Genomic DNA, 17,326 nt, shown 5'->3' on the forward strand with positions numbered 1-17,326 from the left:
TTCTTTTCTTTGATCCCATAATGCATTTTATATATGACTTGTAAAAAACTATTAACCGATCAATTTTTACTATCATTCAACTTGCTCACATATAGTTTAATTAAATGATAAAGGATATTTACAATACTATACAAAGAAAGTCAAAAGGTTTTTACTGTTTGCAAGACAAACGCACCTTTACATTATGATAAATATTAGTAAGGAGTACTCCGTACTTCCCTATTAGTTTGCTTAAGCGTAATAAATAGAATGATTTTGATCATTCACCAGGAGAGAAGTAAAATACTGAACACCATTCTAGGATAGCACTAGGTGAATTAAAACAAACTTTCATCATACAAATGTTATTAATTTTACACAATAACATAGAAAATCAACAGCAAATCAATTCAAATTTAAATTGTAATGCAAAACAACAGTTTTGATTTCATCCACAACAATAACACAAACATTTTTATAACAATCCTGTACAACCAATGTTTTATGACACGTAAGTCATACTTTCATGCAAGTTTGTGAAAGCAACAAAACACTTGTCTTTTTACATTTGAAAAATTTAAAAAAAAAATCAATTGATGTGGTACTTAAGAGAAATGATAAAAAATTATGGTCTTGTTAATTTCATATGCGGGCTTATACTTGTAACAGTTAATAACATAATAATACATAAAAAATTACTTGTTTTCTATTTTTATTATTATCTCCTATCTAGAGTCTATGGCGGTAATAGTTTCCCAGTTCTTAGTTACTTTGTGGTGTATTGTACATCTGGGAAGATATGGTACTTTGAAAACGAATTGTTTATTTCGATTAAAATCATAAAATTTAAAAATGCTACTGTAGCAAACGTTATTGTCTTTCTAAAAGGAACAAATTCTTAGTTTTAATCATTCAGTCCAATACTCAACATTCACACTCTATAAAAGGTACATAAATATTATAAACGGTACATAAATACTATTAATACATTACTAATTTAATGGACAACCGAGGTACGACACTTAAGTATTTTAAAGCATAAGTACGGGAAACAAGATTGAGGAATGAGTTATTGTTACATCACACTTGTTATATCCAAATAGGCATAGCGAATGCTCCATACCCACCACATATAAATAAAACAATTTTATTGTACCTTATGAAAGTCAAGTCTCAGTGGTGAGAACCTCGGACTTTAAAATCGTTAAGTCGGGGTTCGAGACCGGGCGAGCGTGCAGGAAATAAATTGATTTTTCAATTTATCTGCGCATGTGGATAACATCACCACTGCTTAAACGGTGAAGGAAAACATCGTGAGGAAACCGGCATGTCCGAGAATCAAAAGTTTGACGACATGTGACATCTGCCAATCCGCACTTGGCCAGCGTGGTGGATTATGGCCTGAACCCTCATAGGAGGCCTATGTCCCAACAGTGGGAACATATATGGGCTGATGACGATTATGAAAGTACAAAATTTCAAGGCTTTCCAATTTTTTTATTATGTACAGCTTGCAAGCATCCCTACTTATATCTATTGCTATACTCACAATTATAGTATCAAGGATAATCATAGGTATCTAAAAAGAAAAATCAAATAATAACCCAACACCAAATAATATAAAGTTTTCACATCGGGAAACGGGATTCGAACTCGGGTCTTTCGCATTGTAGCGATGCCTTCGCCGCTAGGCTACTCAAGAAGCCGCAATATCTTATATATAAAATTCTCGTGTCACAGTTTTCGTTGCCATACTCCTCCGAAACGGCTTGACCGATTTTCATGAAATTTTTTGTGTTTATCCGGTATCTATGAGAATCGGCCAACATCTATTTTTCATACTCCTAAATGATCAGAGTAAGGCAGAACAGCGTTTGCCGGGTGCAGCTAGTCGTTTATAAAAATTGCATTTTTTAATTGGTTACATCATACAATCAATTACGTTTTTTTTAACAAGAAATAATCTGTTTGTGTAATAATAATTAGAAATTTTATGTGGAATTTTATCATTTATACCATATGATGCTAGATAAATAAATACCAATATCAATAAATTATTCCTCAATCCATTGGGTGGGTAACTATGGCAACTCAATTGTACTATATGTGCATATAATTCAGTGTGAACAGTAAATTAATAATTCAACTTCACAGTGTAACAGAACGTACAGAAAAATAATTGAAATAAAAAAAAGTATCTTACCAATTACCTACATATGTTGTGTTTAAATTACGACAATTATACTAAAATCAAAAACGGTAAATTCATTCATAATAACAGGATATTTGAATTCAAAGTACTTTCCTATTTGTTAATACTAATATTACATATGGCACCTACTTTGGTGGTGAGCGACCATTTACTACAGTAGGGCTGTCCTTCCACGACTTTCCTTTAGGTTTCACAGTCGTCACTTTCTTTCTAACTACCCTCTTTACCGTCACTTCTTCATCAGAGAGTAACCTACGTTTTGGCCTAACCTTCTTCTCTTCAATCGTGAAGGAATCATCGAAAATATCACCGCTGGAGTTAACACTGGAATTTTTTAACGTTTTTTCACCAATCACTTCACATATGGGACTGTCGAAGGTGACTTGTCGCGGGCTCCTTTTGATCCGGTTCCCAGACGTTTGCGTCGCAATATTCGCGTGGTTTATCTTTGCTGGCGGAGTCGCTTTTGGTGCTATTTTAGTCTTCTTAACTTTAACAACATACGACGGCTCTAAGGATTTCCTTTTCTTTGTGATACTCGTGTTTTTATCGGGCTCCGTGTTCTCTGTGTCATCTAATTTCTGCGCTTTTTTCGTTCTTCTCGGTTTCAAGTCTCCATTCTGTTTCGGTATTCTTTTCTTTGGCACAACTTCCTCTACATCAGACTCCTGATCACCTGATTCCACTTTGTTTCCTTTCCTTTTGATAGTGGCAGTGAACTCTAGTTTGCTGGTCTTCGTTTTTCCTTCCTTTTTGAGATAGCTTTCAAACAACTGGCGACACTTTGTATAGTCGACACTGTCTTTTGGTTTTAAAGAGTTTATGTACTCAAAGAATTTTATTAAAGCTTCTGAAATGAAGGAAATATATAATTATAGTTAAACTCAGACAAAATGTATCAAAATATATTATTTAACTTCTTAATCAAAAATCTTAAACTTTGTATAATTAAACGATTGTTCAATATCATATTTCGAAAGTAGCTGCGCCCCGCGGTTTCACCCGCAATATCGGGATAAAAAGTTGCCTATGTGTTATTCCAGTTGTCCAGCTATCTACATACCAAATTTAATTGCAATCGGTTTGTAGTTTTTATGTGAAAGAGTAACAAACATACACACATCCTTACAAACTTTCGCACTTATAATATTTAGTAGGATAACAGGAAGTCGGTAGTAGGATAGTAGGATAGGATAGTGTGTATTATCTACAACAATACGACAAAAAAGTCATATCTCACCAGGTACACTAGAACTCAGCTTGTTGACTTCACTTCTAACATTCTTCATAAAGTCCTCCTTCATGGCCTGCACCTTCTTGGGCTGCTGCAACGACTTCTCCCATGGGAGCTCTCCCACAATCCACTGCAGCATGTTGTAGCCCAAAATCTCTAAGTCTCCTCGCATTGTTGCCACTGGAATAATGTGATTAAAAAAGAAGTGAGCAGTCATAGGAATAGGGACTGTAGAAAGTTGAAGAGAAATTTCCTTATCATTTAATTTATTATAATGTCAGTGATGCGAACTCATAATGTTTCAAGGTTGGCTTAGTACAGTTAAAAAAAAAAAGGCAAATTCAGAGAAATCATTTTCTTTCATCTTTCACTATGGTCCATCACTACATTGTATAAAACAAAGTCACTTTCATCTCTGTCCCAATGTCCCTGTGTATGCTTAAATCTTTAAAAGTATGCAACAGATTTTGATGGGGTTTTTTAAATAGATAGATTGATTCAAGAGGAAGGTTTATGTATACAACATCTATTAAACTACTCTGAATTAACGCGTGCGAAGGCGCAGGCAAAAGCTAGTCTGAAATATAATAGAAATCATGCACCTCAAGAAATGTTAGTGTTAGTTGTTAGGGAAAGCATGTTAAAAACTAGAATATAGCATATTCTAGGTTTTTTTCTCCCCATTACTGTAACTTACCCTATTATCTACTTACATCATATTTTTTATTTAGATAAGTTTTATCATAATGATCAATATTATATAAGTACAATCTCAATTCCACATCATATACAATAACAGCTTAGTGGAGAGAGCATGATAGATTGTGTAGAATGAATTATTTCTCTGAGTTGGATTTGAAGTTTTTTTTTAAGGAATTGTAGCTCTAGTAGAAAACATTTTGAATTCTGCTTCTAGGGGTCCACAGTTTGTAGTAGTGAAGTAATTATAAATTTTATAATAATTTTGCACAAAAATAAATATAAAACACACAATATACCTCCTAAATGCGCATCCCTACTTGTATACTCTATAGTCCCATTATGAGCACATTTTGGGTCTGGTTTAAACTCTTTTTCATTAACTCTTGTAGCAAGGCCAAAGTCCACAAGGTATGCTTGGTTCTCGGTCCCTTTCTTCAGCCCTAGGAGAATATTTGCTCCCTTTATATCAGCATGGACATAACCTTTATTGTGTATGTATTCTAAGACATCTAGCTGAAAATTAATATAAAATAAGTTAATTTGTACATTGTTTACTATTACACCCTAGACAATGTTAAATAACATTGGGCAAACTAAGATGCTCACAAGAGCCACTGTTGTGAACTACGTGAATGTATATTCCTTAAAGCAATTACGAATTCTTGTTTTTCAACAGCAAATTATTATAATAATATCGGTGGATAGCATCAACATCATCAACAATATGGTGAAGGAAAACAACATGAGGAAACAAAAGTTCCACATATCCAACTGCCAACCTTGTATTTGGCCAAGGTGGTGGATTATGGCCTGAACTCTCATAGGAGTTCCGTGTCAGTGTCCAGCAGTGGGAACATGTATGGGCTGATGATGATGAAGTTTAAATTATTAATTATTAAATTTTTCAGTTCTAGCTTAAAACTTATTTGCCGATAAATATCTTACACAATCATATAAAAATGACAAAAGACAGGCAATTAAATAAACAAATTATTGAAATGATTGTTTAATATGAAGTTCAACAAATAAATTTTAACCAAGGATTGAAACATCAGCCCTAAATAGTTACAACTTAATCAATTTTTATTCATACATTAATCATTATAATTCTTACCATTTGGAGGCCTATTTGAAAGACTGCAGTTGGTGGGAATGATCGACCGGAGTCTTTGAACAAGGTCCACAAATCCTTTCCATACCTCTCAAGTACTAGGTATCTGTATTTTTCGCCTTTGAAATTATGAGACCCATTTCCATAGTAACTGGGCATACCAAATGTGGATAACTTTTTCTCCTTCATAAATTTAGCAACTGTAATTGGAATGTTCAATTTTTTTGACACAATTTTCGCTCAAGATTTTAATACAAAACAAGTAAAAAATTATGATGTCTAACTTTATCTCATTTCTATACCATAAAAATAACAATAAGATAAATTACATTTGGCTACTTACTGTCATCTTTACTAGCGTTTCTTATGTAAAAATGCTTTTCTACAAACAACGGACCGTTTTCGTGTGGCTCCTAAAATAATAAAAACATGTCATCACTCTGCCTCGCTTTACGGATTTAACAAATGTAGGCTAAGTTGTCCTAGTCTTATTTATAGGCACTGAATGTTTAATTTAAAGAGACTTACAATCTTTACAACGAATGGGTAGCTAGAGCCTTTCTTTGGCGAGGCTTCATGGTCGCACGCAGAGTATATTTCACCAAAACCACCAACACCTATAGAAGGACCGATTCTCCATTTCTTCTTTCCTATTGTGTCGTGAATTACCTCTCCTGTTGGGATAGGAGCAGGCATCTTATAGCCATTGGCTTTTTTCTTCGGCGCTGCCGCTTTTTTCCCTCTTCCACTCATTATAACTATGTTAGGTGTACCTAATTAAAATGTATTTATTATCGCATTTAACACTGAATTAATAATAATAATATTTAATGATCTTTTCCATTAAAAATATTTTACAAAACATACACAACAGAAACGCTTGAAATTGAATCAAGCGTCGTTTTCTATTTTGAGTTTTGATTTGACAGATCTCAAGTCGTATGCCTGATCGCCATAAGCCATTAGATACACAGATAATAAAAATAAGTCCATTCACATCCCAGCATACAGTACGCATCAAAGAGTAGTATAATAATACGGGTACGCATGCAGTCACGCAGTGGTCGATTTGCTAAAAAACTCATTTCCAAATTAATAGTCTCGAAATGAATCATTGAAAATTCATCAAATGTTGAAAAATAACATTTAATGCTTCAATTTTCGGTGTATTACGAGCATGACTAATACTGTGCGACGTAAACTAAAAGTATATTTTGGAAAAATGTCTATCATCATCAGCATAGATATTGCATATTTTATTCCCACTGCAGGGACAGATACCCCGAATTCCCTCATTCATCGCCGATTGGATACTAACCGAGTTCTTACAATAAACTCCTGACTATTTCGAGACACTAATATTAATCATTGAACCAGCGGCACTCACATGGGCGCCGGTAGTGGAGTACTTTGGGGTGCACAGTTTGACTACCACCATAATATCATTTACCAAATCACCGGTAGCAATATTTGTGAGATTGTTTATTATTGACTAGCCGCGCCCCTCGGGTGAATCCGCAGGTGACTTCTATTGACTTCAGTATTCCGTAGGTATATAGGGATAAAAATTGTGCCCATGTGTTATTCCAGTTATCCAGCTACAAATTTCATTGCTATCGGTTCAGTAGTTTTGGCGTGAAACAGTAACCAACATACACAAACTGTCGCATTTATACTATTAGTAGGATAGGATAGGATATGTCGAGTGTTTGAAATGTTCCAGGGCTGGCGATATATTTGATGGTATATTAGCGCGTATTCTGGTACAACATTTTTCGGCGTCATAGTGTGGTGTCAGTTAGTGCTTTGACACGCGCTACATACGTGTTCTATTTAACAAAGCCATTAGCCATTACTATTAGCTTTGTATACATAATTAATGCGTTTGTTCTTAGGTAATCATATGCACAATAAGACACAATATTTTGAAAGATATATATTATATTTCATATTTTACGCTACTGTATTTACAATTTCACTTTACAACATACATCTTCACTAGCCTTAAACATACAAATGAATAATTTACATTAAAAGTTTTGTGTAGGCAAATGAATTAGATAGTATATAAGTTATAAATATACCTACTAAAACAAATCTTTTTAATGTGTACAGAACCTCAATAATTAATCAAGTTACTATAAATGTAATCAACAAGATTAATACCTAATCGAATTATGTACATAACTTACAATTGTTAATTGTTATTAATTAATTTCATAGCAATAGTAACAAAGCAATTTGAAAAGTGCACGATGTTATTTTTTTTAAATGCTGCCTGTTTATTTTTATACTTGAAAATGACAGTTAAATAATATGGCAATTGAAGTTAATTTAACTAACATTTTTTATATTTAATATAAATCATCTTCATCATCGTCTTCATACGATAAGGAGTACCAGTCACGGGCAACATCTTCGTAAATAATTCTTTTTACGTCTTCGTCGTACTGTGGATGTAATATCCTTGGAGACCGTGCTCGGAACTCGAGTGGCACGTCATAACATTTACAAACGCAACAGGCGGGAAATTTGAACCAATCAGCGAAGATTCCACGGCATTCGTTCCTGGGATCATAGGCGAGCAAACGATGGATGCGATATTGTTGTTCACATCTGAAATGGATATTTTAAAAATGACATTTAATCTTATATATAATATTTCCGTGTCACAATTTTAGTTACCGAACTCCTCCGTGCACAAATGTAATTGTCACGACAAAATTTTTGATAAAAAGAACCTCATTCTATGATTTTATAATGTCTGTTTATAAGTATTACCTGCATCCCTCCCTACAGTACATCTGTTTGTGTTCATGAACACACGTCTCCAAGTGTATGTACTGCTCGAAGGGGTACATGTTGAGGAGCGCCAGGACTTCGCCACGTGTGCTATTCGCCCAAAACGGGGCAGCCATCTCTTCTTTCGATTCGCAAGCGTTTCTGAAAAAAAAAATACAGTTTACGGACGTGTCAAATTCACAGCAATCACTACTGTTGACTTAAGATGTTATATTCTTATTAAAATGATGTTCATGTTTTTAAAGTGACGATAGGTATAAAAAGTTAATGTATTATTTCCTTTAACTTCGTAAAATTAAAAAAATAAGTAAGTATCTTTATCTACATTATAGACTATTATCCTATCAACATGAGTTTAAAACAAACTTATTATTTAAGTAGAAAGCTAATTACAGTAACCCGCGAAATCAGACAATTAGTTTTAAGAACATAGGTCCTGTAGGAAATTTAAGATAAATTGTCTTTTTTAACATCTTTCTTCTTCAAAGCCGTTCATTTAAAAACGTAAAATTGAAATCATCTTAGTTTAAATATTGTTATGTTATGAGAACGGAGAAAGTTAAAACTTTGGTAATGGCTAAATATAGAGAATATCGGTAAATATGAAATCATCGTGATGATCTCATATTTATTTGCATTTGAAGCCTCAACTTTATCAACAAAACAACTTACGCTCCTCGTAGCTTTATAACAGCCGGACGGATTGTTTCTTGCTGTGGCTTTGGGTGGAATTCCTCTTTTTTCTCATTCACTTTTGTATCGATACGATCTATTTTTACTTTCTCGTGTTCTGAAAACAGTAAAGTCGGTGGCAGTGTTGACGCGTCCACTGTTTTCCAAGCATCTTTAGACTCTGTTGTTGTTTCATCGTATTGTTCCTCTGTTGTCTCTGTTGCGTTCCCGTTTTCAGTGCTCGTAGATAAAGCGTCTGAATTATTTTTGTTATCTGCATTTCCATCGCTCTTAGGAATATTGCCTACATTCGGATATATACTATTTGTTTCTATGCTTTGTTTGATTATAGCCTCTAATGTAATTACATCTGGTTCTAAATTATTTATTTCTATATTCGCTATACTTTCAAGTTTTGTTTTATATGATATTCCTTTTTCGTCCAGGGTTTCATTATTTTCATAATTTGTTTCCGTATTCTTACTGGAGCTATTTTTAGGTGTATTTAAAGGTCTTTCTAAAGGTTTAACTCTTAACGTGTCGTTGTCTTTTTTCTGTTTATCTGCTTGTATCGGTCGGAAATGAGGTTTGTCCTTTATACCGCGATGCGCTTTCTTGGTATACTTTATTTTTGTTTTTATGATATCTTCAGCGAAACCCTTTGACTTGTCATCCTCATCATCATCTATAAAGTTTTCTATTTCTGCTTTTAAAACTGCTATGTGTCGCTCCTCACCATACATTCTTCTCATAAGACCCTGGAAATACAAAATAAAAGATTTATTACTTACTCCTTTTATTTTTCTGAGTATTAAAGGCAATTTTTTAATCATTTTTATAGTTCAATATTTGTACCTTCTAAAATCTTGACCATCATTTGTTTCTGTCATAATTTAAAGGACAGATATGTAATATAGCTATTGTTGGTATGAATTATTTGGTACGTCGTATGATATTGCTTTAAATACTAACAGAAAAAATTTATAATATTATTTTGCTATCTTATCTATTCTTAAAAGTGGGGAAGACTTTTATGATCGGCATTCTTTGTAAAAACGAAAACTGTGTGGTGGTTAAAAAAACGATCAAATTGAAAGCTTGCGAGCTTCAAATTTAATTAAAGAATAATTTAAACAGTTTTATCTGAAAATTGCTGAACTTATTTATTATGTACAAGTAGAATTTAATATGAACGATTGGGATATTTAGAAAATTAGTTATTTTCCGTCTTCTCCATCTGTCACAATATATAAGCTACATACAGCATAACTACCTGATTCTCTCTAACAAAGCGGCGTATCGCATGCCACGGGTAGCTGGAGCCCGGCGTGGTGCAGAAGCTCTGCTTGCTGAGGTCGCAGGGCGCGTCGCGCACGTGCGCGCGCGTCGAGCGGTGCGGCCGCGCGCACGCCGACGCGTAGTCCAGGCTGAGTGCGCACCGACATGACGCCTACTTGAACAATGCTTGCTTGAATATTGTTAACTAGCTATCCTCCCGCGGCTATGCCCGCGTAGTCGCAGGAAACTTAGACCCGGGGTTTTTCTAGCATGTTCCCGTTCCCGTGGGATTTCCGGGATAAAAACTACCCTATGTCCGTCTCCTGGGTCCAAGCTACCTCTGCACAAATTTTCAGCCAAATTGGTTAATCCGTTCTTCAGTTATAAATAGTGTAACTAACACCACCACTTTGTAAGATTTAAAATAATATATTAGATGAGAAATTTCGTATTTAAAAAATTGCATCTAAATCGTGATCGTGTGACGTATAAGCGCGGGTGGAACGTAGGTGTGCCAGATGGAAAATAGTTGTCACTTAGTGCTAAAGACAATCTATTAGTGAAACCTCCTCAATTTCAAGACCTCAATTTGATAGCATTTTATTAATAAAGTACACCTAGTAAACCATGTAACGTAACCTTTACTTAATATTAATTTGTTCCCTATAGAATCAGAGTGTATGAGGCTAGAATCTTAAAAATCTATGCATATAGTAAGAAGCAACTGCTCCTAGCCACATATAACATAACGCTATACTAGTACTCCAACTCCGAATGTTACGACGTAAACAGAAGGTATGACCACAGATAACATAATATTATACTGTTTAAATATAACGAATGTCATTGCTTTGTTCAATTTAGTCTGTTTATGCATAGATTGCTAGTTTCTTTCAATGAATGAAACGATTCCATTCATGACCCATCATCCAAACTAAGCAAGTAATTAGGAGTAACAATTAGGTATTGCAGCGGGTTTCACTTTTAACAACTTTCTCCGCTCTCTTCGCGGAAGGCACGTAGGGCTCAGCGCTCACCAGATTTGTAAATGATGCCTTTTCAATATGCTGATGTAATCCGTAGGATTGCAGCGTGTGGTTTATTGTTGTTAGCGTGTAGATATAGCAATCTACCCGCGGTTTCGGTCAAAGGAATATTTATTTTTTTATTCTATTTGTAGATAAAAATAGATAGACTGAAAAATGTACATAAATGAATGATTTGTGTTTTTGATGTGCTTAATTGCAAACCATAATTTCGATTATTTTATATGAACAAGTTTCGCTAGAGTAGGTATCTACTCTAAGGAAACTTAAAAATACTCAAATCGCGAATAAGTTAGGTAAAAGTCTTTATTTAGCTTACCAATTACGTCTTCATATCTATTAAATCTATTCCGCCTTTACCTAGATCTAGTACATTTCTTTAATTGCACTAACCTAGATTGAATTCTGTTTGTAAAACTGTTTGTTACCCAAACCCATGACCCAAAAGTCGTACGTGCGGGCTTGCTCTACCGTTATTATTAAAATTCGCTTCTACACATCTCAACTTGAAGTAATAGAATTAATTGTTTATGCTTACAGTGAAAGATATTTCATATAATAAAAGAAACATTTATTTTATATTTCGCGTCAATTATCATAAATACGATGGTAAGCAATTTATTTTTTCATTCCTTTTTAAATAAACAATCATTCTTATTTTTTTGTTGAAAGAAACCATAGTGAAGAAACAATAGTACAGATAATAAACATATTCCATGACATGTATAATTTATTATCTAAGTTGAGACGGACAGGCATGCTAGTGAAAGTGTCTGGCGATATTTGGGAGCAGGTGTGACGTCACACCGTCCACCGATTACCATCTGAGAATGTCAACATCTAAAGAACATGCATAATATTTAACATGTTTAAACCAACCTAGTGTACTAAGCTGTTAAAAAAAATTGCAATGAGTAACATACTTATTTAGTACATTTTTTGGACAAACAAATAACATTTTACATACTGAGAGATAATACGATTATTACGCGAAATCAGATTTCAAAATGTTAACTGTAGATGGAACTACCAGTGTTTTCTAGATCAATCTTATTTAGAATCTTTAATCTACAAGTAAAGTTAAAAGCAGTGTACCTACTAACGAGTTTAATAATAGCAGGTGTTTACCGTTAATTTATATAAATAAAATTTCGATCTTTAATTTAATATCCTTTTCTACTGAGACTTGACTTTTGAGTTACTATATAATTATTTATTTTAAAAAGTACAGAAATACCGATCAACAAACATGTCCATAAGAGTAAATAATAAATTGAATTGTTATTATCATAATTTCCAACTAATAAATACAAATAATACTGTATTTAATGGATTTATACTATCTGAATTTGAGTATGGATTTATTCAATCATTTAATTTCATACTTGTCAGCTCAATACAAAGACACAATCATCATCTATACCGCCTTAAATTTATTTTCAATCTTAAATAACCATAAATATAACAACTGTATCAGAACCTGCTTTTAACAGTTGGTTTAGTCAAAATTTTCTTCAGCAATCCTTTCATAAACATTATCTAGCCAAGTCTGCAAATAATCAGATAATAATTTATCAATAACAATTTACAAGTACCAGAGAAATCACTACACGTCTACTTTCTCCGCAGAATGTAGGGTACAGATGCGAGCGAGTATAAATAAACATTATTCGTTACCGCGGCAATCGATTTGTGTCCAAGTCACTTTTTTACTTAGAAATATCATTACGGTAAACGTTTATAATACTGAGTTTTTAATTATTTGGTATGTATCATAGTAGTCGTATTCTATGTGTGAAGTCTTACAGGGTATCCCAAAACATAATGAGTTTAAAGTATGCACCCATTGTTCTATTAATTTACGAGAGGTTTATAAAATTAATAATAATGATAACGACAATATTCCATCTACTTTAGAATTTATTTGGGAATATAAAAGACATTTATATTCCGTAGGTTTGACCGACAAATCGACAAACACAGTGTGGCAAATGATAATACCTACCTCCATCAAACGATGTAGCTCTACATATTTTTAATTTGTGTTTATGTCATTAAATGATAATGGGTAAGTTAAATTTTTAGTTTTAAATAACTATAAGGCATTAAAGAATGAAAAAAAAATCGAAGCCGAATAAATCAAATCAAATTGATGAAAACAAGAGAAACTTACTGATTAGTTTTAAAGAAACTATGTCGATACTATGATAGATTCAGAACAATAGCGATAAATACAGAGTGATACGATTTCTAATTACCGAATTTGTATCAGCACGCTAATATAATACTTAACTCTTTGTAAAACAGATTAAATTGCAATTCGAGTTCTTACCTATACGCTGTAAAAAATGGGTGTAAGCTTATTTGGCCCGCTTCCCACGATGTCTGTGCTCCTTAGATAGGGCTGTCACATATCAAGTTTCTAGGCCTATCTAATTAATTATAATATTCAAAAACAATCGATAAGATTTAGATTTACGATTATCTGACTAGTTGTGGACTATTCACGATATTTTTAAATTATGGTCACTAATTGATTTATGTAATACTAGACACTCGTCCCGGCTCCGCCCAGATATCAAGATTTATGTTTTATCCCAAGGAAGCATTTAATCGGGATAAAAGTATCATATGTATCACCCAAGTCAGCTCATACCCTGTTTGTATACCAAATTTTACCAAAATCCGTTCATTGCTTTTAGCGTGATTGGCGGACAAACATCCAAACAAACAAACTTTCACATTTTTAATATTGTGTGAAGTGTGATGAATAGAAAAATTATCGCCTCAATTATAAATTATAAAACGTGTAGTGTATAAAAGTATTGTGTTACAAGTAGCAGATTTCTACTACTAGTAACACAGTAGTATACAATAAGGATTTCCATGAAAATGTCAGATCTGAACAATACACCAAAACAAAATCGTAATTTTTGTACTTGATATTGATATAAATTTGTGTTTCGTAAATCTTGAAGTTTGACTATATTAAAGGATTTTTAGTAATTTTCCATTTTTCACTACCTTTTAATATTATGCGAAACTAATATTACTTTCTATTATTATGTGAAAATTAAACGATCACAGAAAGGATTTGATGATTCTCAGTTGTGATACTACGATGAACCAAAATAACATATAAGCTAAAGAAATTAGACCGCAATTTTCTTTGCAGGTGAACTGCGCGGCAAAGCTTATGTTATATGTATACATTCCATTGTAAAAGTTGGGATATCTCAAAAAAAATTAAAGAAATACTTTCTTCCGTTTTGATTTTTAATAATATCAGAGCAAATAGAAAAATCCTAAATCAAATCTAGTTTATTTGTTAAATAAAGACAATCTAAAACTACCAAATGTAACTAGACCACTTCTTACTACGTCTTCCATAGTAGAATCAGATATCCTAATTAATTAACAACCTTTCGAGCCCAGGAAGTTAAACCAAGTTAATGGTTACTAAGCAACATATCTGGGGCTCGTTCAGTGAAAAGCGGTCGGTAGCCCTGCGCACGCGCATGATCCAGGAAAACGTATCCATTTAAGGTACGGCTAGCGTTAAGATGCACAGCTTTCTGTGTCAGCGAATACAGGTTTCCTGTAAACTGTTATTGCCTATTGGGTATAGATCTTAGATCATGCGTCTATGGTATCGTGTCGTAATTTTTATATTTTATTTTATAGTTTTTTCTGAACAAGTTAAACATATTCAAACAACAGAAAGATACTGAGCTTCTAAGACGACATATGTATATGATAGAATTTTTGGAAGGTATCCATTTTGATATATTATAATAATTGTAATGGATTTTGATGTACATCCTAAGCACATTGATTTTTTGTTCATAGTGTATCTACATCTTTGAGTACCTATTCATAAAATAGGAACACAATTTAAAGGTTAATGTTAACTAATACACTCTCATCAACAAAAAAATTAATTTAATTTTCTTGTAAATAATCAAGTTTTTTCTCGATATTAAAAAAGTATTAAGATATCAAAATGTAAAGCGTATCTCATTTTCGCAGTGAAATGATTAGTCACACTTTCCTTAGGTTGCGTTTCTTCCAAACTAAATAAAAGCTGGATAACATATCTTAAAAAATAAATTTGAAAATTATCATATTTTCATTAATTTTAAAGGTTTTATTGATATTGCTTCTTTCTTCCATACGAAGAAAGTGGATATTGAGATTATCGCATGATTGAAAATTACCAATTTAAAAGGTAAGCACACGATGTTTATTACTAACAAGTATTTGACTATCAATTTTCTACAATTTAGCTTTAAGTGCTCAGTAACCTCAAAAGCAAAGACATTTGCCATTTGCCAATAAACATATCAGTTATCTTCACTCATAAACGAGGTAAAGCATTGTTTATTAGTTTTCAAACATTTTACGTTAACTATGCTGTATATTAACTAGGTAATTATTATTTTCTTCGTGACATATATACCCGTTTAGTGTCTTTATTTTTGAATATATGTCTTTGTTTCTGATATTTTAAACATAAGTGTTTTATTACTGTATTTAGAACTGCGAAGTGAGTAAAATTATTAATTATTAAATACACAAATTGGTTTAAATAAGGTAGGGACTGATTTAAACTTGTCTTACATTATTAATGCAATAAGAAATTTTAAGATTTCATCAGAAGATAGTTCGCAAAATAAACATTTTATCGTAGGTGTGCATTAAAGAGAAAACTTCTGGATCCTAATTATTGTGGAGAAACGCTCAAAAGCCAGCCACTCGCGTCGGTATATTTGACGTAAATTTCACCACATTATGAAGACTAATTGTTTATACTTACGCACAGCAAAAATAATGATCAAAGTATTAGTATTGCGTGAAATATATGTTAGTAGAACAATATCACCGTAAAACACAAAAATTATACAATCTTCTCAACACCAAGCACTTCCATATAATTAACACTCACCACAAACAGAAAGGCGATCGCGAAACGCATTTCTCTAAGAAACTTTCACTGTGAGCACGGTAACGTTCATGGTGGCGACCGCACACCACCGCGTCTGGCAGACGACTGAGGACTGATCAGCGAGGTCTGATTGTGAATGTCAAGGACTGATTGACTGAAGGTGCAAGAGCAATGATCTTGGCACCAACAGCCCTAGAGGTGCAATAGAGTTGCAGATAAGGTAAGCGCTCAAAGCGCAGACGGCCGTTCACGCGCTCACACTATATCTTGTAGTTATCATTATCTACTGAAAGAGAGATGACAGAAAATGACTTGAAGAAAGAAAGAAGCTTTTGACGAATTTAATATAATTTATACCTAAATGAAAGTATTGGAAAGACTAAAATGTTCGAGCATTGACAACCCTAATTACGAAACTTAGATGCTTCCTAATTCCTATAAAACATTTGGAGTAAGTTATACATAAAACCCTAAGTAAGTACTATTATCTCAGTAACACAGGAACTGACCATTCTCAAAGAACCAACGTCGTAAAATGTTATTAATATGGTACTAATATGTGAGCAGAAATTTGTACATTTTGATTAGAATTTTATGAACCAATCATGGATGGGCTTATACAACGTATTTTTGCAAAGAAAATATGGATATTTACTTTAATAAATATCCTATATTTGCATCAAAGTATGGATATAACCATGGGGTTTATAGCCCAATAGCCCACCACGGCCAGGCCTTCGTTATTTTATAAAAGCCGCTAATCGGTCTGGCCCTCCTGGGCTATTGCTTTATTAGGTATTTACAAGAGTTTTGTTCGATACAGTTTAATAGGATTGAACTATTTCATGATGGCTATTATTATAATTATTTATTATTCTTTAAATCCTTAGGAGATCAACAGTACCCACAATACCATTGCAATGCTTTCACTGTAGTGGTCAATTGTGTGACTAGTATTGAAATGTCGATATTGTCTTTTATTTTAAAAGAACACGAAGCAACACCAAGTTTTCTTTTTCTACCTCTTTGCACTGGAGGGTAATACATGTAGAGTACCGACTACTATAAGATTAATAAATATAGTTATAAATATAAATATAAAATTAATACTAGTTTACATTACGGTATATTGAGAAACAAAGAGCTAATATTTATACTTCATGGCTAATTTACGTTGTCAATTGTTTAAACATAATTCTGGGGGACTATTGAGGTTAAAATAGGTACCTAAAGTTGGTTTTATATCCTCTTTATTTCAAAATTAACTTGAAACGAAAATGATTATACTAATATACTATCTACAGCTTTATTATTAATTAAATTATTTAATTATTTTTTTAAACCT

The 17,326-nt window shown here is 33.0% G+C and overlaps 2 protein-coding genes across 3 annotated transcripts; both read right to left on the reverse strand.

Annotated features, from left to right (window-relative positions):
• Positions 1-1,930: 1,930 nt before the first annotated feature.
• LOC119839856 (serine/threonine-protein kinase VRK1) lies at positions 1,931-6,188 on the reverse strand. 2 transcript variants are annotated; one of them, XM_038366269.1, is made up of 7 exons: positions 6,106-6,188; positions 5,767-6,011; positions 5,582-5,651; positions 5,242-5,438; positions 4,424-4,640; positions 3,432-3,605; positions 1,931-3,041 (listed from the first exon to the last, which is right to left on the reverse strand). In XM_038366269.1, the coding sequence occupies exons 2-7, from the start codon at positions 5,989-5,991 to the stop codon at positions 2,317-2,319; spliced, it is 1,608 nt and encodes a 535-aa protein (XP_038222197.1). In that variant the 5' UTR covers positions 5,992-6,011; positions 6,106-6,188; the 3' UTR covers positions 1,931-2,316. The 2 variants fall into 2 exon arrangements, with proteins under 2 accessions (XP_038222197.1, XP_038222196.1); XM_038366268.1 differs by having other exon boundaries at positions 5,767-6,188.
• A 959-nt stretch (positions 6,189-7,147) lies between these two features.
• Positions 7,148-16,135, reverse strand: LOC119840092 (protein spaetzle 4). The gene is made up of 5 exons (XM_038366599.1): positions 15,982-16,135; positions 9,986-10,162; positions 8,713-9,470; positions 8,020-8,181; positions 7,148-7,854 (listed from the first exon to the last, which is right to left on the reverse strand). The coding sequence occupies exons 1-5, from the start codon at positions 16,009-16,011 to the stop codon at positions 7,593-7,595; spliced, it is 1,389 nt and encodes a 462-aa protein (XP_038222527.1). The 5' UTR covers positions 16,012-16,135; the 3' UTR covers positions 7,148-7,592.
• Positions 16,136-17,326: the final 1,191 nt, after the last annotated feature.

Source organism: Zerene cesonia, chromosome 5 (assembly GCF_012273895.1).
Source record: "Zerene cesonia ecotype Mississippi chromosome 5, Zerene_cesonia_1.1, whole genome shotgun sequence".
Lineage (NCBI taxonomy): Eukaryota > Metazoa > Arthropoda > Insecta > Lepidoptera > Pieridae > Zerene > Zerene cesonia.

Bases quoted from the DNA above. Each gene is read 5' to 3' on its own strand.
- LOC119839856 (XM_038366269.1), bottom strand. From the start codon at position 5,991: ATGAGTGGAAGAGGGAAAAAAGCGGCAGCGCCGAAGAAAAAAGCCAAT. The intron at 4,641-5,241 runs GTAAGAATTATA...ATTAATTTTCAG, and splicing joins TTCAAATAGGCCTCCAAATG to CTAGATGTCTTAGAATACAT. The intron at 3,606-4,423 runs GTATATTGTGTG...ACATTATTCCAG, and splicing joins TAGGGATGCGCATTTAGGAG to TGGCAACAATGCGAGGAGAC.
- LOC119840092 (XM_038366599.1), bottom strand. From the start codon at position 16,011: ATGCGTTTCGCGATCGCCTTTCTGTTTGTG. The intron at 10,163-15,981 runs GTGAGTGTTAAT...TTGTTCAAGTAG, and splicing joins CGATCGCCTTTCTGTTTGTG to GCGTCATGTCGGTGCGCACT. The intron at 8,182-8,712 runs GTAAGTTGTTTT...TTTTTTTTTCAG, and splicing joins GTTATAAAGCTACGAGGAGC to AAACGCTTGCGAATCGAAAG.